Raw genomic sequence first — 25,625 nt, forward strand, 5'->3', positions numbered from 1 at the left:
TGGGAGAGTTTTTTTTTTTTTTTTGGCTAATGCTGCATAAGCTTCCTTTCTTGCATCATGTGCCTCTACTGATGCTAATACTAAAATCTCGTCCTTTATCTAAACCTTGGTTTTCCAATAAATGTGCTAAGGCTGTTCAAGAGAAGAATGTTGATTATCGTAATTGGCCTGTTTCCAATTCTTCAGTTTCATTTTCTGCCTACATCACAGCTCGCAACAATTGTAAAGCAGTTATTAATCAGTCCCAACTAGATTTTGAACAGGCTAAGAGTAGAAAACTTGCTTCTTGCCCTAATGGTAGCTGAGTATTCTGGTCTCTTGCTAAAGCTATTGGCTGCAACTTTTGCCCATCTCTGCTCCCACCTCTGTCTAAACCACATGGTTCATTGTCACTTCATCCAAGGATAAAGCTGACCTGCTAGCATCCTGTTTTTGTTCTAACTTATATTAATGATCTTGGTAAAACACCTTTCACCATTTCCAGCATGGTCCATTCAATACCTCCCTTGGTCTTCCGTCAAAAGGATGTTATAAGGATTTCTACGAATCTTGATGCTAAGAAAGCTTCAGGTCCCAATGGTATTTCTCCACTTGTTCTCAAAACCTGTACTCCTGATCGTCTGATCTTTTTTGTCTTTTTTCATTTTTTTATTCCAAAGATGTTTTTCCTTCTGCTTGGAAATTTGCTCATATCCAGCCAGTTCCAAAAAAGGGTGACAAATCCCTCCCATCCAATTATCGTCCCATTGCAATTACTTCTACTCTTTCTAAAGTAATGGAGAAATCAATTAACCGCCAACTCTTAAACTATCTAGAAACCCATCTGATCATCGGCAGTATGGATTCCATCAGTGTTGATCCACTTGTGATATTCTGACTTATAGAAGTAGTAGTAGTGGCATGGGATGCAAGAAAGCAAATATATGAGCTTATGCAGCATCAGCCAAAAAAAAAAAAAAAAAAATCACACCATTCCCTCCAAATGCCTGTCCAGTTCCTCCTTAAATTTATTCAACCTATCAACTTCCACAACGACAGATGGAAGTTTGTTCCAGCAATTAACCACCCGCTGGCTAAAGGCAAATTTCCGCACATCTATTCTATATCTGTCTTTTCTTAATTTGAATTTATGCCCCCTTAGGTTTGTAATCTGAACAAGTGGAAGGATCCCATCAGAATTCAGAGCGCTCAACCCATTCAAGGCCTTATATACCTCAATCAGATCACAGCGCAGGTGCCTAGTCTCCAGCCACTGCAATTTGCAGGACTTAAGCCTCTCTTGATAAGAGGATCCCTTCATTCCCCTCACCAATCTTGTTGCCCTTCTCTGTACACGCTCAAGTAAATCTACAGCCTTCCTAAAATGAGGCCTCGAGACCTGTAAGCAGTACTCAAAGCATGGCCTGACCATTGCCTTATACAGAGGGATAATCACCTCCTTTTCCCTGCTAACAAAATTCCTATATATCATTGACAAAACCCCATGACCTGCCCTGGCAGCCTGTCTGCATTGCTCAGAGAACTTCATATCTGACTGCACAATTACTCCCAGGTCTTTTTCATTTTCTACCACCTTAAGTGTAGTACCACACAGTTGGTACGTTTCTCTGGGGTTACTTCTACCCATATGCAGTACTTTGCGTTTGTCAAGGTTAAACTTCAGTTGCCACTTCTTAGCCCATCTGCCCAATTATCTAGATCCTGTTGGAGTAGCACACTGCCATTACTGTCATTAACAACCCTGCCAACCTTTGTATCATCTGCAAACTTCGACATTAAGCCTGATATACCTTCATCAATATCATTGATAAATATACAAAACAACAGTGGACCTAACACCGAACCCTGTGGGACATCAAAAATAACATTAGTCCATGAAGAGCAGCACCCATTAATTACCACCCTCTGTCTTCTCCCACTCAATCATCCTTTTATCCATTGTAGCAACTTACCCTTAATACCGTTCTGCTCGAATTTGTACAGTAGTCTTCCATGCGCAACAGTGTCAAAAGCTTTCCTGAAATCCAAATATATGATATCAAAATTATTTTTTGCATCCAGTTCCTTTGTAACCACATCATAATATCCTATCAAATTTGTCAAACAAGACTTTCCCTTAACAAACCCATGCTGTGTCTGAATTATTGCTGCAGTCTTGTCTAGATGATCCTGCAGTGCATCTTTAACCAGTGACTCCATTATTTTACCCGGAACAGAAGTTAAACTAACTGGTCTGTAATTACTCGTGTCACCCTTCGATCCCCCTTTGTGAATTAGGGATACATTTGCACATCTCCAGTCCGTGGGAACCTCCCCTGAGTCCAAGGATGCTCTCATAATTATGGCTAAACATTTGCTTAGTTGCTTTGCCGCCTCCTTTAATATAACTGGATAGATCCCATCCAGCCCAGGTGCTTTTCATACGTTTAACTTCAACAATTTCTCTTCCACTTTGCTCTCAGTTATTACAAGATCATTAAGCACCCTGCTACAATTTGATAACCTTCTGCCATTTTCAAACCTTAATTACTCCTCCTGTGAATGTAGATGCAAAATACTCATTCAGTTTGTTTGCTATCTGAGCACGATCATCAACAGTCGAACCATCGATATCAAGTGCACCAATCAGATTCATCCCCTTCCTTTTAGAGTTTATATAAGTAAAGAAATCCTTGCTGTTTTTCTTAGCATCTTTTGCCAATGATTTCTCGTAATCTGCCTTCGCCTGCCGAACCTCCTTTGTGACCTGATTACAGATTAACTTATATCTGCCATAGTCTTCTGAGTCGCTTGATAATTTATATGCATCCGATGCATTTTTCTTCTCTGTTACGAGTCTCATTAGTTCATTTGACAACCATTTAGGCCTAAACCTTGAACAGTATTTCTTAATAGGTATGAAACTGTTAGTAGCTTCCACGATTAATTCCTTGAATGCTTCCCACTTAGAATTTACTGTTGGTAACATCGTCAGTTGATCCCACTGTACAGAATTTAAAAACTGTCGGAGACCACTGTACTCACATTTACGGAAGCAAAAACTCTTTCCTTTACCCCTGATGGTAATTAAATCTTTAAGTAAATCCCACGTCAGTACATTGTGATCACTGCCACCTAGTGGTTCTTTTATCTGCAAATTCCTAATACATGGATGATCACTGCTGATAACCAGATCAAGAGTATTACTTTCTCTGGTTGCCTCTCGAACATGCTGCTGCAGAAAACAGTCATCCAATAAATCCACAAAAGTCTGACTAGTGTGTGAGTGCCCAATCCGCAAGTTCCAGTCAATACCTGGGAAGTTAAAATCTCCCATTATAAGACATTCCGATTTACTAGCCCACTCTATTTCTCTGTACAATTGTTCATTGTACTCATTCGAGTCATTAGGCCTATAACACACTCCTACTCTAATTTTTGCTTTCGCAGTGCTTATGTCACACCAAACTGACTCAACAGTGCACTGTTCATCTATATCAGCTGGATGCACTTCTTTTGATTTTATGTTTTTCTTTATTAACTGCATAACACCTCCTCCCTTCCTATCCTGTCTATCCTTTCTGTACACATTGTACTCCCCAAATTCCAGTTCGGCATTCCTTATATCTGTGTGACACCACGTCTCTGATATCCCAACAATATCTGCGTTTGATGTATTGACCAACACTTCAAATTCATCAAATTTATTTACTATACTTCTAGCATTGGTATACATGCAAGTATACATGCACCTATTCCTATTCCCAGCCACTCTAACACATCCCATATACCCACCTGTTTCACGATGACTGACATCCGTCCCTGAAACCTCCAACACCCCTCGCTCCAGTAGCGACCTGGAGCGTATCGTAACCCCTCGCTCCAGGTCGCTACTTATTCTAATAGAAGTTGTGCAAGAATCACCTTCACCACTGCCTACGGCTGCTGTTAAACTATTAGTCCTTATGTTAATCATTTATGGACAAATTCAATGGAAAAGTTCTGTGAAACACAATCAGTAGCTCTTGACATCTTAAAGGCATAAAGGATTGTGTTTAGCATAAAGTTCTTCTAAACAAGCTTCCATCTTACAAAAAGCAGTTGGTTTGCCAACTGCTTTTTGTAATTTGTTATCCAGTTTTCTCTCTGACTGCTCACTTAGGGTGATATATGGCTCTCTGTCTTCTAACTTCTCCACTAATACTAGTGAACCTCAAGGTTTAGTTCTTTCCCCCACTCTTTTCCTCTTGTATATTAATGACCTTCTTCCATTGATCAGAAATCCTTCCATAGTTTTGTTGATGATAGCACATTGCATTCCACTTTCCAGTTTGAGAAACCTCACCCTGCTCAATCAGCTTCAACTTCTCGAACATCTACTACCAATTCCTTAAATGCCGATCTCCAGGTAATTCTCCAGTGTGGCAAAGACAACTTAGTTGATTTCAATCCTTCTAAAACGCAGTCCTGTCTTATATCTCTCAAAAAGGATTCTTCTGCTCTGTTGCTTATATTTGGTAACACTCTGATTCCTAGGCAAGATGATAAATCTCTTTTGGTGATTACCCTGACTTAGTATTAGTAATGGCCGCATGGTGCAAGAAAGCCATAGGCTTTCTTGTTACCATGCGGCCATTTTTTTTTTTTTTTGCATAGGCTTTCTTGCACCAGCCAAAAAAAAAAAAAAAAAAAACAATGATAAAAAAATAAAATAAATAAATAATAATAATTAAAAAAAAAAGGAAATTAAACCTATCATCCTATGTGCTTCCTCACCCAAAGGTACTATCCAGATGACCTTTGAATTTCCCCAAACTGTCAGCCTCTACCACCACGTAGGCAACTTATTCCAGTAATTTATAACTTGCTGGCTAAAATAAAGCTTCCTGCAGTCCAATCTAAACATTTCCACCCGTAACTTGAATTTATGTCCCCTAGTTCTAGCATCATTTATGTTTTCTGGTTAAGAAGTTAATCCAACTAGAGGAGAAGAGGATGTAAAGTGTGAATTGGGAATATTGAATGCCGACCCCATATAACGTGGGAAAAGGCGAAGACAAAGAAGAAGAAGAGTTCTAGCATCATTTATAATCTTGAAAATTTCGTCCTCATTCATTTTTCTGGTGTCTCTCAGAGCCTTAAACACCTCAATCAAATCTCCTCTAAGGTGTCTAGTTTCCGAACTCTGCAACCCACATATTCGAAGTCTCTCTTCATAATGACGCCCTTTTGCTTATCTCACCAGGCGAGTTACCCGCCTTTGCACCCTTTAAAGAAGCTCGTTCTCTTTCTTTAGGTGCGGTCTCCATACTTGAACACAGTATTCCAAGTGTGGTCTAACAAAAGCCTTATATAATGGGATTATCACGTCCCTATCTCTACTTGCAAAAGTTCGATAGATCATCGATAGGACACCATGGGCCTTCCTTGCAACCTGTTTACAATGATCAGAGAATTTCATGTCTGACCGTATCGTAACACCCAAGTCCCTTTCCTCCAGTACTAGGTTTAGTTGAACTCCACCAAGTGAATAAGTTATTTTTGGATTACTGTTTCCCAGGTGTAATACCTTACACTTTGTTGGATTAAAGCATAGCTGCCATTTTTCTGACCATTCCTGAAGTCTATCTACGTCTCTCTGAAGAAGCTCAGCTTGACTGTGATCATTAACTACTCTACCAATTTTAACATCATCTGCAAATTTAGACCTCACAGCCTCTATCCCTTCATCGATGTCGTTTATGAAAATTAAAAACAATGGTCCTAATACTGATCCTTGGAGAACCCCACTTCTTACATCAACCCAATCTGAGGAATAGCCATTTATCACAACCCTCTGCCTCATGCCCTGAAGCCATCCTGCTATCCATCTAAGGATTTTCCCAGTGATTCCAACCTGTTCCAACTTATAAAGCAACTGCTCATGTGGGACAGAGTCAAAAGCTTTGCTGAAATCTAAATAAGGCACCTCCATAGCTAGGTGGGCAGGAGCAGCAGTGCGTAGCACACTCTTCTTGATTAGACTGGGGTTCAAGCCCGTGACCACCGAATACGGAGGATGCGGAAAGGTCAGAGAATGACCACTGCATATCCCCGTAGCAATATGGCCTTAGTTGCTAATACTCCTAAAAACCAAGTAACAAAAAAAAAAAAAAAAATCTAAATAAACAATGTTGAAATTATTCCCTAAATCCAGCTCATGAGTGACCCTTTCAAAATAGCGAACCAGATTTGTTAAATATGATTTTCCCTTTACAAAACCATGCTGAGTATCCTTGAGAATTTCAATTCTCTCCAAACAATCATGAATTCCACCTTTGATCATTGCCTCCATGATTTTCCCTACCACTGAAGTCAGACCGACAGGTCGATAATTTCCGACTTCACTCTTAGAGCCATCCTTATCTATGGGAGATACATTGGCACTTTTCCAATCCAATGGCATCCCCCCCAGAGTCCAGTGATGCTCGCATTATTATCCTCAATGGTTCAATGCACTCACTTGCTACCTCCCTTAAGATTATAGGGTATATTCCATCAACTCCAGGAGCCTTACTGGCCTGTAGGCTCGAAAGTTTTTTCATTAAATAATCATGTGAAATTTCAATATCATTAATTACATATTTTTCAACTTCGCTCCCACAATTTCCCATTGCCACAAAAGGTTTTTCATTTGTAAATATTGATGCAAAATAACTGTTGAGTTAATCTGCAACGGCAGCTGGTGTATTTAATATTATTCCCTTTCCCTTTCATAACGGTCCGATCTGGTTTGTCCTGCTCTTCTTGGCATTTATATATGTGAAGAATTTCTTATCCCCCCCTCTTTGCTCTGTTTGCTAGTGATTTCTCATAAACTGCCTTTGCCTGTCGAACCTTTTCTACGGCTCTATTACAGATCATCTTGTAGCTGTTATAGGCTTCAGTACTTTTTATTGCCCTGTAACCTTTGCATGCCACTTTTTTTTGCTCAAGTAATGTGGCAACTTCACTATTCATCCAACTTGGAACCTTCCTCGTGGAGTATTTTTTTAATGGTAAATACGCATTCAAGGCATCTGTGATTAATATTTTAAAAGCATACCACAGTTCAATTGTATTCATTCTCTGTGCGATATCTACCCAGTTAATAGAGGCCATGTAGTGCCTTAAGACATTGTAATTTCCTTTTGTGAAATTAAAACCCATTCCTTTGCCTTTTACTTCTGCTACCTCTCTCGTCATCATCCACCGTAGAACTCCGTGATCACTTCCTGCTACTGGTTCCTCTACTGTCAGCCCTGTTATGTTATCTGATTCATGGGTGATGATGAGGTCTATGATATTCTTTTCTCTAGTACTTTCCCTGACATGTTGATACAAATAACAGTCATCTAGTTGATTTAAAAATTTTGTTCCCCATGTTGAGTTTTCTTCCCATTTACTCCAATCAATTAGAGGCAAATTGAAATCACCCATAATAAGACATTGATGCTTACTTGCCCATTCCATTTGCATGTAGAGGCTTTTGGCATAATCTTCACAACCACCTGGTCTGTATATTACTCCTACTTGCATTATACCTTTGTTTCCAACTATCTCACACCATACAGATTCTATACTAGCATGTGAAACGTCTGAATCCGGGAAAGCTATTGTCGCACTCAGGCTGCTTCTGATAAGAAGCATTACCCCACCACTCCTTCTATCTACCCTATCCTTCCTAAATACATTATACAAGCCATACTGAAACTCATCATCCCCAATTTCCGGGTGGCACCACGTCTCCGTAAGCCCTATTATGTCCGCGTTACTTATTTTAACCAGCAGTTTGAATTCGCTCATTTTATTTACGACACTTCTAACATTACTATATAAACAATTAAGACTTACTGTTCTTGTATATTTAACTAGCCTAACACAACCCTTGAAGTTTTTTAGGCTCTCTTCCCTGGCATTAGCTACCTGCTCACTTGAAACGTTTCTGCCCCCAGAACATCTAGATAATATGTCCAGTTGGGGAAACAGATAAGAACTCTTGAGGTATTTGCAAGAGTTACTTTGACCAATATTATCAGATAAACGCGTGTCAGTATTACCCACATCCCCCTTAACTAGCAGTTTCCCTGAACCTTTAAGGTATCCTCAATAATACTGGCAAAAACTTTTGCACCACCTTGGTTTAAGTGTATCCCGTCTGTACAAAACAAATTCCTTCTACCTACAAGTGTGGGCTATGCTGATAGAAATTTTCCCCCCTAAAGCCTTGCAGAGTCCTTCAAGTCTTGAGTTAATCCACAAGGCTTTTAACATATAATCCCTCCTATCGTGTCTGGGCAGAATTGCAGACACATAGACATTGTGGCCTAGCTTGGCATTTCCTCAGCATGGTCCTGTATTTTTCCAACAAATCGTCAGATCATGTACGTTTAATGTCATTAGTCCCCACATGAATAATAATATTCTCTTTATCCCCCCCCTTAAAATCTGACAATCTGTTGGTGACATCATTAATAGTTGCTCCCAGCAGACATACCCTGGTTCTACTCCACCTATCCTTATTACAAAAAACATTCCCCTTTTCACTGACAATGGAGTCTCCTAATAAAACAGTGTCCTTTTTAACCAGAGTAGTTTTCACTTGGTTTTTCTGTTTTGGTAGATTGCTGGAGTCTTGAGTCCCTGACGAGCTGCCAGATGCATTATTCTTTGAGGGCAAGCACCCGGTTTTTCAGTGACTCAAATTGTTCCATCAGTGCACGAAATTGCAATTTAAGATCGATGCACTCCTTACATTGATCACAAAGAAAAGAATCCCCAGGTGAGCTAAGATTAGTCACCAGGTCGACCTTGGAAAACACTCCACAGGTTCCACAACGGATTAAATCATGACTCACCCGTAAATTGCCATCGGCTATTTCCGTGTGAGTCACGATACCCTGTGACATGTTTGAGGCAGATCTCGTAACTACCATTATAAAATTAGCTAAATATCAATGAAAATTAACTTTAAAAAATTATATCTGTAATATTATAAAAATCAAACTGTTACAGGAAAACCTATAACAAAATAATCCAACAATATCTAAAAAATGAAATATTTAAAAGCACTAATCAACACAAGTAATCCAATCCACTTAACTGAGGAGTCCTGAAGAAGCGCGTCCGCTCACCTCGAATGCCAACACTCGAATGAGTTCTAGTCTCTTCTAATGACTTCTAATCTCTCTTAGCACATTACAAATATTGCTTCCTCTGCATCTAAAAAACTTTGTTTTCTCTTTCGCTGTCGACATTACTTTTCCTCCAAACAGCTGTTCACTGTATACAAATCGGAAATCTGCCCTACTATGGAATATTGTTCCCACATTTTGGTTGGTGCTCCCAAAACCTCTCTCAAGCTTCTAGATTCCATTCAGAAGAGGCAGTTAGGTTAATTAATGACTCATACGTAACATGTCTCTCCACTCTCTGTCTCATAGATGTACTGTTTCTGCTGCATGCCTTTTCTACAGATACTTCCATGGACACTGTTTTTCTGAATTGGCTTCTATAATTTCCCCTCTCTCTCTCTCTCTCTCTCTCTTTCAAAACAGTCCGAACACGTGCTGCCACCAGCCAACGGCCATTTACTATCCAACTTCAAACTCACAGAACCAACTTTTCATATTCCTCGTTTATTCATTCAACTGCCATTTTCTGGAACAACCTTCCTTCATACGGATTTCTTGAAAATTAGTCTACAGATGTTCAAGTCTAATGTCAACAAATGTCTCCTTTCGTCTTAACCTCCAATGCAAATGCGGTACTAAGTACTAATACCTCTTGTGTTTGTGGTTTTCATATAAAAAAAAAAAAAGTTTATGGTTAATCAGGGCAATATGGAGTCAGTTTGGTGTGACATTATGAACAACTGTACAAATATATGGAATGAGCCAGTTAATCACAAGAGAAAGCAGTAATCTTGAACAATTTGCAGCATATTGATTATGGATTTACTTAATGATTTAACTGCTGTCAAAGGGAAAGGCATTTGCTTTTGTAATGATGACTGCAATGGTTTCAGATAGTTTTTAAATTCTGTGATGTGGTTCCAACTGATATTACTAGCAGCAAATTTTAATTGGGAAGCATTCAGTAAAGTTAATCATGCATCTGATTTGGCTTTGACCTAAATGGATGTCAGATGTGATAATCAGACTTCTGCCAGAGAAGAAAATTGTGTGGAATGCATATACATTATCAGGTGATGCAGAAGCTTTTGGTAGATATAAATTAGTTTGCAATCAAAATTTCCCCAATTTGCCTTCAGCCAGAGTGGCTGAAGGCAAATTGGGGAAAATTCAGATGTACAAATTGGGGAAAAGTCAGATGTACAAATTTTTGTACATCTGACTTGCAACCATCCTTTCTCAGTTGTAATTTATGCCCCATTATGTGTGTAGTCTTAATAAGAGGATGGATTTCATCAGCATTGAGTTTATACTCAGTCCATTCAAGGCCTTCAATACCTTGGTCAGATCTCCTCGCAGGTCCTTAGTTTCTAGAGGCTGGAGTTTGCAAAACCGAAGCTCTTTCCCAGTAAGAGCACCTATTTGCTCATCTCACTAATCTTGTTGCATTTCTCAGCACCTATTCCAACAGATCTATGTCCTTCCTAAAATGAGGCTTCCAGACCTTTATACAGTATCTAAGATGTAACCTAACTGTTGCCTTATACAATGGGTTAATCACCTCCTTATGCTTACTGGAAAAGTTCCTATATATCATTTTCAAGCTCCCTTAGCTGTCCTGGTAGCTTGTCTGGAATGTCAGAGTCTCATATCTGACTACACAGTTACCCCAGGTCATTCATCTTCCACTGCCTTCAGCTATTGCAACGGTGGTACATTAACACATTAACTGCCATGTCGGCCATATATGTCCAACACCATTATATTTTTTAGGTGGCGCATCGGACATATATTGCTGACACCCACTGTTTCAGTGGGAGCTGCTGCGTAGCACACGCTTCTTGATTAGACCGGGGTTCGAGCCCGTCACCACCAAATACGGAGGATGCGGAAAGGTCAAGGGAATGACCACCGCATATTCCCAGAGCAATATGGCCTTAGTTGCTAATGCTCCAAACAAACAACAAACAAACAAACAGTGGGAGCTGCATCGGCTGTATACGCTTACGATTGTTGGAAATTTGCATTATTTTTGAAAAGCGTGGCCTCTGGTGATACATGTGATGAAATTTCCATGGTGCTATGAGAAAAAATATGAATTTTATAATTACAAAATTATGAAAATTTATGGTGTTGTCCAAAACACTCCAAACACATGAAAGGCTGACAAATACAGTCTGGGCAATACGTTGAAACTCTTTTCCCCTTTCTGCTAGCAACTGATCTTCCTTCCGACTCTTTCAGTTTTGTGTAACAAAAAATGCACAATTCTCCTAACTTTCTTGTTGTTTGAGTCAAATTTTGTCGTTAGAGTATGATTACCACATTTTGGCTTTTCACTTTTCTCTTTCCGTTCTATATTTAGTAAATCCGCAACTACCTCTTGCCAAAAGCTTCTTATTTTTATTTGTTTTTGCGTGGCACTTTTGTATATAACACGTATGCATTGACAACTGATATTCCAAGTATATATTCTATTGCTAATTTCCTGTACCACTTTCTTAGCATTGTGGCATACGAACCCATTTGATCCGATAGATCAATGCCTGCTTTTCCCTTATTCTAGTGCTCCCATAGGAAGTGATTTTTTTTTTTTTTTTTTTTTTTTTTTGGCTTCTTTCCATCTTCCTTTTCTGGTGGAGGATCCATCAATCATTTCTGGGTCGTGCTCTGTTGTTAGTAGTCTCACATCTCGAGCACTTTAGAACAATAATTCAAATTTTTTCTTTTTGCCGATCATCTCCCCTTTATTTAGCTTTGAGTATATGACTTCTTTGGGCATAAATTTTTTACTCACTTGTAATGTACCAACAACGTGAGTTTTTTGATGAAGAAACGATAACACTAGATGATAGTTGGTATAAAATTGTCTATGTACAAGGTGCGGCCTTCATTTAGAAGTACTTGCGATAACTCTTTGCATCTAAACCTCCGTTTTTTATATAATTTTCAGATTTACCTGAATAGGTATTGCTTGACCAGGTATACCCTTCAGTGGTAACATAACTTTGAACAGCTTGATTACGTGCCTGTGCACTTTATTTGGTATACGTTGTTGGAATATCAGCCTGCCCCTCCAAGGAATAAGAGTTTCATCAATCACGAAATCTTGGTCAGGGAAAAATATTAAATGATATTTCAGCTGCAAAACACCTATCAGGTGTTGTATCTTACTGAGCCTGTCCCCTGGAATAGCAGTTTCATTGTCTGAAAAGTGAATGAGGCGCAACAACAATTCAAATCTGTTGCCAGACATAATTTTTGTTACTAAGTTATTTTTATAGATAGGTTTGGTTGACCAGTAAGATGCAATACTCCCCAATCTTACTAGTCCCATCCACATAAGAAACCCGAAAAATTTTCTCATCTCATTAGCAGTTGTTGGAACCCACTTTTTTAGATGACTCTGCCGCGAAGCTCAGGTACTTTGAATTTTCTGTTCTGCATATGTGTTTGTTTCTGTTACAATAAGATTTATTACTTCATCAGAAAATAATGAAAATGCATCAAGATGAGTAATGTTTCTTGATACATCTATTTATAGTTGCCTGTAAAATCAAATCTTTTTTGGCATCCTTCATATTCAGTCCATTCAATAACTTCATTTGTTTCAATCTCTTCAATCTCAGGTTCTTCAGTCTTTTCCAATTGCTCATTAGTGTTTCTTCTGCCATCCAGGCTTGAAGCACTTCTTCAATATTTTCCGGTATTTCAGTATCTTCTTCTTCATTTGAAGAAATATCCCAGTCAGGATCTTTTACCGAATCATCAGAGTCGAAATCTTCTTTTTAATCTTCAGAACTACTACTAAGATTTTCAGCAATTTCTCTCAGTTCCTCTTCTTTTAGTAATTTTCTTTTAGCCATTGCTTTTTTATATATATACATATTTTTTTACAACACACTCATACATACTTGCGAAGAAACACAACACAATAATAATGGGGATAATACAGTGTGCTAACGAACTTGTTTTCACAATATCCCTAATACTGACAGACTTATTGTGACATTTGAGAGTTTATTTTATCTCGATTAGTTTTATTGCAGCATGCTCAATAAACTAATCACAAACAATCTTCATATGTATGCCGTGATAGCGTCACACACACGGTATGTGGCCGACACAGCTTCTCAAGAAATAAAGTAACCTACTGAGCCATGTCGGCCACATATATGCAACACAAAAGAAGATTCTTTTTTTGATATTTTAAGCAAAAAAACAGCATAACACTGACATTACAATATTTATTTTAGAATTACTAATCAAATTATTTACTAAATATTTTTTCAGCCCCGAGGGATTTTTTTTCTTAAATAGCTTGGCAGTCAACGTGTTAATCTGTGAGGCCACTGCCTAAGGTCAAAGCACCAGCAAGCCTAAAAGATTTCAGACCAATCTCAACTTCTTCCACCCTCCTCAAACTTCTAGAAAAGGTACTCCTTCCAGCATTAAACAAACAGCTGATGCCACAGAAGCCGAAACAGTTCCATTTTGCAGTCGAAAATAGATCCACCATAACAAACCTCATGGCCGCACAGACATCAATTCTTCAAGCCTTCGAAACTAAATCTGAATTAGCTATAGTGTACGCTGACATTGAAGCTGCTTTTGACAGCCTAGACGTCACAGCCCTTCTCAGACTCCTGCAATTCTTCTTCAGGATTAATGGAGACCTACTAGCTTTCCTCACTGCCTTATTGAAGAATAGAAGTGTCCACCTCACTTTGAAGAAAACACACTTTACAAGAAAAATTAATGCAGGAGTCCCACAAGGTGGTGTCCTGTCTGGCCTTCTCTTCTCAGCGATTCTGATTCCTTTCGTGAGTCCTCGTGATGATGCTCTAATATATGCCGACGATATAAAGTTTCTTACCTTAATCCCACCGTCTGCAAACCCAATGGCAATTACGTCTTCCATCACAGAGAACTTGACCATTCTTTCAACTTACTTGAAGATGTTTGGATTAAACCTTAACCCGTCAAAATCTGCAATAATGACTTACTCATTGAAACAGCAGCCAACAATAATTCAACCTTTAGTTTTAGGTACTCTAATTCCAGTGGTTACCTGCCATAAAGATCTCGGTGTCTATTTTGATCTGAAGCTGAAATTTAATGTTCACACAGAATACCTCTGGAAGTGTTTTAACACCCTACACTGGAGAGCGAAACAATACTTACTTCATTCCAACGATGCCGCAACCACTACCAGATATCTTCAAGCCACTGTTTATCTGGCTATTTTATACGCTGCAGAAATTTGGGCATCTGCGTCGCCCTCACTTCAAAAACCGGTGTTCTTGTGTGAATACTGGACCCTGAAATGGGCCACAAATAAGCATCGCCGACCTCCTCAATTGAGAACAACTGACATGGCTGAGCGGCTAAATGTACCCACGCTCCCAAGGTTAATTGACAGCAGGTGTTTAATGACTTCAGTAAAAATGTACACAGGAGTGATAAATGCCCCAAACATCTGGGATTTCTGTCAGTGGCACAGTCCTACGCCATCCTTGGGGTCAGAGCCCTCACTAATCCTCAAATACAACCGGTTGAAACTGTGTAGTCGGTTCCTACCTGCCCAGGCACTCCCCAAAATTCAGGCACTGCTCCGTCTTAGAGTCGACCTTCAGAAATTAGCTACCGACTACAAATACCGTCACATGCTCCTCGAGTGGATTCCATCTATGGAACTGGGATAATTTCCTCCATATGACGTTTAGTCCTCATTTTTCATTATTATAATTTACATGTTTGTAACTCATAATTTCCATGTAACGGTATTTTTTTTCCTTTTTGCCAATTAATTTCATTTATAATTTCATTTATAATGTAAAACTCCTGGCCATGTCGCCGTGTTGAGTATTATTGTCTCTAGTACACGTCCTGTACTTATTAGCAATAAAGAATTTATTTATTTAATGTAGAATTACTGCTCCTCGTATGAAGTATCTTCAATTTTTCAATGTTCAGCTTAGCCCATTGGCCTAATTTTTAAGATCTTGTTGCCCATTCCATGGTTAAGAGGTGAGCAGCAGAATTTAAATGAGGGGGAAAAGACTGGAAGATGACCCTGCAATGTCCATCACTCCACAAGTTGTTGACAGTGTGCATGATCTGGTAGTGGGTGACAGTTCAGTACATTGCCAGCATCTCGTCTGAATATGTGTACCACATAATAACAGAGGTTCTTGCTATGAAAAAAGTGTCATCATGATGCACAAGAGTTGTGAAGTCAAGTGAACATTTGCATTATTTTCAAGTTGATCTAGCAAATTTCCTTGTAAAGTTTGTGACCATGGATGAGACCATCACTTTCAGCCAGAGGCAAAGGAGCTGTCCAAAGAGAACAGTACAGCTCTTCTCCGCTTCCAAAGAGCCAAGTTTATTCTTTTTCTTGGCAAAGTGATGGCATCGGTTTTTAGGATGCTGATAGTGTGTGCTAGTGGATTAACTTTAGAAAGGCTGGACAGTCACAGGGCATATTACACAGACCTTGTGAAACATTTGTGTGTAAGCATCAAAGGCAAATGCCAAGGAAAACTCAGCAAAGGAGTCTTGTTCCAACAGGGCAATGCCTGCTTACAAATTTGTCATGGCTGCATTGCATGAGCATGGCTTTGAAATGTTAGACCATCCCCCATTTTAACCAGATCTAGCACCGTTAGATGAGCTGGAATTAATGCATTGCAACATCAGTGACAAAAGTGTATTGACTCCAAAGGGTTAAAGCCTTCATACTCAAGCTACAAACTATTAAATTCTTCTTGTGCAGTACATTTACAAAAAATATATTAATTTAATCCAGTAAAGGATTGTTTCATAAAAAGATTAAACCTTACTTGTGAAATGAATATAAGCAAAAATAAATATGATTAATGCATTAACACATGAATATAAGCAAAAATAAATGTGATTAGTCTTTTAATGCTTTTGAAATATGATCAAGTAGGTTGTTCTGTAGATTGGATAAACAGTCATGTAGAGGTTTTCATAGGTGTCATTCATTATGAAATTTGCTTGAGGTAGGTTTATATGATAAAGTCATTTTATAAAATGAAAGAATAGGTGGGGTAGATATAGAGATAAATTATAAATTTATTTCTGCATTTTATAGGTTACCTGGACAATGTAAATATTTTGGTATACCAGTTCCTCCATATTTGACTTCTTGGATAAACATTAAAAAGGTAATTTTTTTTTCCAGTTCTTATTATGAAGTCTTAACAAAGAATTTATAGCATTTTTTTTGTAGTTTTTAATATTATTTCTAATATAATATAATATAATGTAATATTTGAAGCGATATTATTGAAATAATATTATTTTGATTTGAAATTGTTTTTTAAGGTGATTCATATTTCAGAACATGCAGTAACAACTACATGCATATAAGCTAGGAGTTTAAGAATGGTTTAGGTTCAAACCTCAGTCCTAAACCATTCCTATAGAAGCCTTCCAAATATGCATAAATATAGTCCCATATATTTATGCATATAGAAGTATTTAACTGTATTTAACATTATTTGGAAGAAGCCTTCCAAATATAGTTAAATACAGTTCCATAAAGAAAATAGCCTTCCAAATATGGATAGTGTTTACTAAATTATTCAATAACTATAAGACTTAAATATCATATGGTTCTCCTCCTACAAGGGACAAGGTATTCTTGTATTGATTGCGGCCTCCAGGGTTACCCCTATATACCGCTGTAGCATCTGTAGGTTATTTATAGCCGGCAAGTGTGTGTAAGTATATATGTGTGTGTTGTGATGGTTGTTGTTTGCCGGCCCTGGAGTCTTAGCAGCCGGGAGGCAGGGAGCAAGCTACCTGCGTCCCGACTCCTGTCCCTAGCCACGTGGAGGCACTCCAGGAACTATCTAAATTACACTTAGTGGGATTCCAACAAGTGGAATCCCGGTTATAATAAATAAGGAATAGGGAGGATAAAGTAGGAGAAAAGAAAGTAGAAGAAGAAAAGAGAGCAAAACACTCTCTCAGGAAAAAGAAGAAATAGGAAAGAGGAAAACACTAGTTGGAAAATCTAACAAGTGAGAGAGTTTGAAGAGGTAAAATTTTGAAGCCTGAAGGCTTGTAATTTTGAAAGAAAGATTCCCCTAGCCGGGAAGGAAGCCCAACTTGCACCGACAAGGGGAAAAAGAAAAGTCTCAAGGAAAGAACATAGGTAATGTACAAGTGGCTATTAGATAGCCACTTAAAAGAATAAATTAAGATAAATAATAAATACTTATGTCACCGATATGAAACATAGCAGTAAACATATTAACAAATTACACTGCATAAGCAGAGAGTAAAATATACAATATTTACAAAATAAGTAATTAAAATCTTGGCTGAAAAATTAGTCAACCAAGAAATTAACAGAAATAGTCAACCAGAAGAAATGCAGAAACATATATACAAAACACAAAGAGACAAACAGAACTCACCCAAGGCAAAGATATGCCAAAGGCAAAACCAATAAATACTGTACAAATAAATTAGTTAACCGAATCAAAAGCAATTCTAAATTTAAATCTAAGTATAACAAATCAAAATAATAAGTTAAGTATTAAACAATAATTAATGAATATGCAGAGAAAATGTCTCTGCACAAGTAATCTAATCTATAAACATATGTACATAACCAGCAAGTGCAAAGCTGCTACCACAAGCTGCGAAAAACAAAACTTGTTTCAAATAACAAAACACGTAGAATTAACAATAATGCATAGGTAAGCATTAAAAAAAAAAAAAAAAAAAAATGGATGGCAATTGCCAACAAAGCAATTGGATCTGAGAGGGCGGGGAGAGGTCCATCCCACCCCTCAGAACCAAAACCCATTTACAACTAAAAATGCTAGACCAAGAACTATATGGTACTAGCAAAAACCCAACTGATTGCAGCTGCAATCAGGCAGGAAAGAAAAATACAACAAATAATCAGCCCCGCAGGAAACAAAATTAAATCAAAACACAAGCAGCAAGAGAAGCAGCCAGCAGTAAGACAGGCTAGAGAGGAAAATCATCTCACTCAACCAGAACAGCCAACTGAAGGTTGGATCTGAGAGAGCAGGGAGAGGTCCATCCCACTCCTCAGAGCCAAACAGACAACGCAAAAAGAGAAAAACTGTCTCTTCAACATAATAATGAGCTAACTACACAAGTAATGTACAATATAAACATTTAAGATTAACTGCTGATTCAAAAACAATAAAATCAGTTACTCTCAATTCTGAGAGCAAACAGCAAATCAAACAAAAGCACCATGATATTAACAAGATAATTACAGTATTTACAAAATACATACAATTTAACACAGAAAATCATTTCAGGCAACCCGGACAGAGTTCGAAGTGGGAGAGGGGTGGTCCATCTCTCCCACTCGGCCAGGCAAAATCTCCTCCTACAACTAGTATTACCTGAAACTTAACCAAAATTAAACAGCAATTATCAAAACTGCATAAACATTTGATCATCACTCCTGTTGACAAAGCCTCCAACAACTATGCTTTTATCTCATTTTACTTCCATACCTTAAATACAGAGCTCAATTACAGTGTTATCTATAAGCCTATTACCAATAACAATAGTATTATTACAAAAAAGTTAATAGATTATTACAAAGAAATTTTTTGCTGAAAGCAAAACATTAAAGTTTAACATTAGCAATTACTAATTTTCTTACATTTATTTTATACCCAAGTTTCATAAAAACCCTATTGGTTTCAGATTTATCACTTCATGTAAAAACAGCTATGCACATAAACCTGGTAAGGTTTTGGAACAATTGCTCAAGCCTATTATGAATATCCTACTTGACAGTAGAATTATTACCAACGTTTTACCTGTAATAGAAGCACTGAAAAATAGCAATATTTCACACAACCACAGACATTTGATTTCAATAGTCTCTTAGCTAATTTGAAGTCAGTTTTAAACAAACTGTACAATAATTATAAGCACATAATAAAATGCAAACCTGGGTATTGGAATAATCTAACCAATCTATGTATTTCCAATAATTATATCTTTAATGGCAATACAGTTTACCTGCAAACCAAATGAACCCCTATGGGTAGAACTGTTAGCTGTGTCATAGCCAATCTATCTATACTGGTCAGAAACTTCCTTACCTACAGAACTATGTATGTATAGATACATTGATGATTTATTTGTTATAAACTGCATCAACTTTCTACAAGGTTTTGCAAATATTTATCCTTCAGAGCTCACACTGGAAAGAACCAACAGCATTTTGTATTTTTTTTACTTCAATTTTATTTAAAGGTAAATTGTGAAGGAGGATTATCACATTATGAGCAACATTGTATTGATCATGCTCTAATAGTTTTGTAATTGCAATAAAATTTTATTGTCTGGGTAATTTACCTAGAAACAGTCTTTACCTAATCTCAGGTTAGTAAGTTTGAGTCTATGAGACAATGAATACTTACAGCACTATACATTTTATTGTTCTCCCAATGCAGATGGACAAGAACAGCTCACTGAACTTGTGATACAGACAAATTCCATCCATACTGAATACTGATTCACCAATAGGAACAACCTTTGCAGACCAAAGGAACTTTATTAACTTTATTAGAAATCACTACCTATTAGATTTCTCCATCTGCTCTCTTAGTATCAAGTGGATAGCACCTGGTGATATGCTTTATTAGCAATCATTACCTATTAATATGTAGAATTCAAACCACACACTCCACACACAGCCTTAGAAAACTACATAAAATGGAAATTTTCCAAGGCAGACTGGGTAAATTACACCTCCCATGATCAAATTATTGAATCTTATCCTATTATAGTAGTTTTCAAACTTTATGTAGAGATACACCCCCCCCCCATTTTTGGAGAAAAAAAGTATTACCCTCAAATTTTAAAATAATTATTAAATCCTTTATTGCATGTTTCAACCTTTACAAAGACTGTGGGGAAGAAAACAATGTAATAGTACAATAGTATTTCCAATAATTATATCTTTACATGGGTACATCACAGCCTGAATAGTCATGGCCAGTGTGTAATCATGGCCATAATTAAACATCATATAACAAAGATGTAATATAAAGTTGAGAACCGGATGATACTTAAAAACATTTTATTTCAATTTACACAAACTATTTACATATTATATTACATAAAAAGGATGTTATAATATACAGAGCATGTAACATTCACTGAAGTCCTGTAATATCCAGAATTTTCCAAACACAGTTTGGAAAATTCTGGCCTATTGACACCATCACTGATCCTGTTAAAAATCAAATATTAGCAGTGGCATTTACTACCATTCTGTACTTTCAAGTAAGCAGGCATTGACATACAAATCATTGGTGAAATAAAACTACCCCGGGGGCTCACATCTGGTGAGGTGGCTTGGCACACCCAGGGTCCTGAGCTGGATATCATCATTCTTCTCTTTCTTGGTGATTCCCTTCTATTTCTCTCTCTCTCTCTCTCTCTCTCTCTCTCTCTCTCTCTCTCTCTCTCTCTCTCTCTCTCTCTCTCTCTCTCTCTCTCTCTCTCTCTCTCTCTCTCTCTCAGGGCAACTAGGGATTTTTTTTTTTTTTTTTTTTTTGGCTGTTGCAGCATAAGCCTCAGGCTTCCTTGCACCATGTGGCTAATAATAATAAGACACTATAGTGAATTATTATTTTTTTTTTTATTCCCTAAGCAAAAACATTCTTGTGTACTTATACATATTACATTAAATCATAAATATGTCTCCTCTACTTTACTGTGTATCTTAATAATGGTAATACTATTTTAAAATCTGATTGTTAAAAAAGTTTTAAACTTTGCATAGGACATATATCTTACATAAATCTTATGCTTATATTAGTCATGCTTTTTTTGGGAGTGAAAATTTTATTTTAAAATGTTTAAATGAGAGGATGTGTTTCAAAAATGAAACGCATTCTCTTGTACCAATATTTATATAAATATTTAAAATAAAGAAAGAAAGAAAAAAAGAAATGCCTGTGAACATGACTGCATATGCAATATAGAATTTTTTTATATAGTTTTATATATTTTTTATATAAAAAAAAAAAGTGGAAAATGTGCAAAGAAACAAATAAATAACAGACAGAAGTAAAAATGAAGGAAAGTAGAATGAATATGTATCATAAAATTTTGAAAAATATTAAATAAGGGGCAAATACAGCCAAAGTTATAAGCCAATAAATAATAAATTTAGGCTGGTGCCACCTGACCATGCCTATTCATTTTTAATGCTGCTTGAACAGGCACAGAGAGGTGCAATGAGATTAGTGAAGACAGACTTCAGTTGTGCAAATTGCAGCAGCTTGAGACTAGGCACCTTTGAGGTGATCTGAATGAGGTTTCTTATGCCTTGAGTGGATTGAACAAGCATGAATGCTGATGGAATTCTTCCTTTTGCGTAGGTTAACACTTATGAGGGGGCATAAGTTCAAATTAAGAAAGAATGATTGCAGGATAGATGTGAGAAGGTTTGCCTTTAGTCAGTGGGTGGTTGACTGCTTGGAACAAACTTCTATCTGGTGCTGTGGAGGTGGGCAGTTTGAATAAATTTCAAGGAAAAACCAGACAAATTATTGGAGGGGGGGACAAGTGATGTGGGGTGATTCCTTTTTTTTTGGCTGATGCTTTATAAACTTGCATCTTTGCATCATATATTTTTTTGCATCAATTTCCTTTTTTTTTTTTTTGCCTGATGCTTTATAAGCTTGCTTTGTTGCATCATATGCACTAATAATAATATTAACATTTTTTTTGCATCAATTTCATTTGTTACTACATCACAGGATCCAGCTGGTCAGACAAGATTGTCCTTTAACAAAGGCATGCTGTGAATGTGGTATAATTGCATTCCTGTCTAGATGGTCACACATTACTTTTCTAACCAGTGACTCCATTGTTTTCCCTGGAACAGACATTAAGCTAACAGGTCTGTAATTACTCTGTCAATTTTTAATTCCCCTTTGTGAATGGGGGATACATTAACACATCTCCAGTCTATAGCAACCTCCCCTGAATCCAGTGATGCTTTCATAATTATGGCTTAGGATTTGCTTACTTCCTTTGCTGCCTCCCTTAATATAATTAGATAGATCCAATCCATCCCAGCCACCTATTTTGTGTTTTGCTTCAACAATTCTCTTCCCCTTTCCTTTCAGTTATCACAAAATCTTCCCACTAGAGGTTTTTTTTTAATGAAAACCTCAAGCACAAGAGCTATTAGAATGTATAGTACTTAGCATGTGCATGGGTTGAAGGTTGAGAAGATCTAGTTTGTACTTTAATAACTGCTTTACAATTGTAAGTATTCAGGTGGACAGAAAATGAATCTGAAGATTTTGGCGCAAGCCATTTGCGATATGCAACATTCTTATCTTGAATAGCCTTAGCACATTTATTGGGAAACCAAGGTTTAAGATAAAGGACAAGATTTTAAAGTGGTGTGTGGAATAAAGGACAAGAATAATTTAACTGACACGATCTGAAAACATATTGACATCAGAATATTTGAGACAGTAATCAGATCAAGGAAAAGAAATCTTACAGATTTTGCATTCTTGTAATGCCAAACAACATGAGATTGAGATTGGCGAAGTCTGAGGTGCCCAGAGGACCACTCACCTCAACTGTGTACTTAGAAGGGTTGTTTGTGAGAAAAAGATCAAGCATGTTGGCTGTGTGGTTAGGATTATCTGGTATTCTGGCAGTTAAATGAACAGTCTGTGTGAGGTCATTAGTAAGTGCAAAAGTTTCAGTATCTCGACCAACTGGTCTGTGTGACTGGAAAACAGGAGCCAACTGGAGTTGTGAACATTAAAATCACCAAGGAAAATTTCCTCACTGTTAGGAAAGTTGGACTGGACAAGTTTCAAAGAGTTCTCAGCTATTAGTGGAGTTGGAAGAACAATAGAGACAACAGATGAATTTGACAGAATGGGGTAGAGAGATTTTAAGCCAGAGAAGATCAAAAAGAGGAGATTCCAAATTACTCAGTCATTTTCAAGTGCATAAAACCATTAAATGAGCAGATATTCAAATCTGCACTTGTACTGGTAAAAAGGTAAAGTAAGCAATAGCCATTATCAGTCCACTGCAGGATGGAAGCCTCCTCAACAATTCATGTTAAGGGAAATGGACTGTAATCTGCCATGCTAGTCCAGTGCGGATTGGCAGATTGACCGTATTTTAGCAGTCAGGAGCTTGAACCCAGTCTACTCATAGAGTGTATGCTACTGCACTCCCGCTCCTGACCATTTGACTATGGCACATTTTGTCAATTAAATAAATAAATAGATTAATATTAATCAAGATAAGCTATTTTATGTAAATACACTGAAAGAGCAGAATTCATGGGATACCTGGTTCCTGGGCAACACAGTGCTGTCACCCCCTCTCGCTAGTGAACAAACCCACTGCTTGGCAGGTATATAGGTTCACTGCATTCACGTAGACGGTAAATCAATATTAGTATGGATAAACATCGTGAGTTGACAGACTTTGAAAGAGGGATTGATAATGGGTGCCCGACGCATGGGTCACTCTATTACAGAGGTGGTACAGAAATTGCATTATCCCCGTTAAACAGTATCAAGAGTATATCGGGAATGCACCATTTCCAGAATAACATCTTATCATGGACAGCACTGTGGGTGGAGAAAGGTAGTGGATGAGCGTAGCCGTCGATGTCTGTCCTTGCATTGTTTCAGCCAACCAGAGAGCGACAGTGGCACAAATCACTGCTGACTTCAACAAGGGAGGTGCCAGAAACATCTCCCCCAAGACCATTGGGTGATCATTAGCCGCAATAGGTTATGGGAGCTGCCGACCCACCAAAGTGTTATTGCTAACACCGTGACACAGCTGGGTGAAAGAACATCGGTACTGGACCTTGGATGATTGGAGACAGGTCTCCTGGTCCGATGAGTCCCGTTTCCAGTTATTTCAAGTGGATGGGAGGGTGTATACCTGGCGAAAACTGCACAAAGCTATGCACCCGTCATGTCAACAAGGAACTGTTCGTGTCTTTGGCATGTTCAACTGGCACACATTGGGATCTCTGATATGTTTAGATGCATCTCTGAGCCGACCGGGCTAGCCGGGTGGGTTAAGTGCCTGCCTGGCAACCCAAAGGTTGCGGGTTCGATTCCCGCCTCGGGCTTGGATCAAAGTACTGCAAAAACCTTGGGAGGTGCATTATGGCCACAGAAGCCTATGCGCCAACAACTACCAAAAAAAAAAAAAAAAAAAGATGCATCTCTGAATGGTTCAGGTTACATGTCCATCCTTGCAGACCTGTGGATGCACGATGACCTGCATCCCTTCATGGTCATCGTGCATCCACAGGGCAGTGGACTCTTCCTGCAGGACAATCTACCTCCCCATAGAGCCATGGTGACTAAAATATGGTTCGAAGAGCATTCCACAGATTTTGCCACCATGGAAAGATCTCCGGACGTGATCTCCAGGGTTCACGTCCATTCACCGGACGTGAACCCTGTTTGGGATATTGGGAAAGGTTTGGGATGTTGTGGAAAGGTCCATTTGAGCTTTGGATCTTCCACCCAGGAATGTGACAGAATTATGGACAGCGGTTTAGTAAGCATCAATGGAAATACCTGTGGAATGCTTTCGTGAACTAGTGGACTCAATGCGTTGCTGTGTGACTGCCCCTATTTGGGCAAAAGATGGGCCTACCCGTTACTAGGTAGGTATCCTATGATTTCTGTCCACTCAATGTAGTTAAATGCAAAACAAGTTTCTAAACAATAATTTCTAGTTTCTGTATCACAAGCCATGAAATGTTTACATTATGCTGAAACCAAAAATAGAAGCAGAAGAGAAAAAATAGAAACACGTTAGGGAATACCTCATCATCGGCATATTTCACTGAATAACTGTGAAAACAGACATCACATCCTAAACTGATGAAATGAAATATTATTTATATTTAGGGAGATAAACAGGTTAAGATTAACTTTAGAAGATTAGGCATTAACATACAGTAAATATATTTTGTGTGGGCCTCTAAAGTGTCACACCACTGCTACTGGTTTTAAGCTTTTGATCACTTCAGAAAAATTAAAACAGTCATTTTGTTCCACTTGATTGCCTTGCAGTTACTGTCAAAAGCAAAAGTGAACTGTAAAATATGTTTATTGCTGTTTAAATTTGTGACAGATGAAGCTAAAAATTACCAGCAGTCAAAAGTTACTTGGGAACATTTCTGAATCACAATACAAAAATTTTATCTATTCAGTTTGATGAGTGAATGAATGATCTTTATTATGCACTAAAGGGAGTACAGGAATTTAGTATGTAATACCTGTCCCAGCAAGGTACTGAGTTATGTACAAGTCATATTTCTGTTTCTCTCTCTCTCTCTCTCTCTCTCTCTCTCTCTCTCTCTCTCTCTCTCTCTCTCGCACCCATTTATTATTATTACAGTATAGTATAAAGTCTCTATAAAGT

At 37.9% G+C, this 25,625-nt stretch overlaps 1 protein-coding gene across 3 annotated transcripts in view; it reads left to right on the forward strand.

The window, feature by feature from the left end:
• The window catches only part of LOC150081165 (ERI1 exoribonuclease 3-like), a 72,458-nt gene that overhangs the window by 33,268 nt on the left and 13,565 nt on the right, over positions 1 to 25,625 (forward strand). For all 3 annotated transcript variants that reach the window (XM_090381394.1, XM_090381395.1, XM_090381396.1), the window contains one exon: positions 16,252 to 16,324. In XM_090381394.1, the coding sequence (XP_090237520.1) occupies positions 16,252 to 16,324 (73 nt within the window). The remainder of the gene's footprint in view (positions 1 to 16,251; positions 16,325 to 25,625) is intronic.

The sequence above is a fragment of the Mastigoproctus giganteus genome, chromosome 9 (genome assembly GCF_048544385.1).
Source record: "Mastigoproctus giganteus isolate SK-2022 chromosome 9, ASM4854438v1, whole genome shotgun sequence".
NCBI lineage: Eukaryota > Metazoa > Arthropoda > Arachnida > Uropygi > Thelyphonidae > Mastigoproctus > Mastigoproctus giganteus.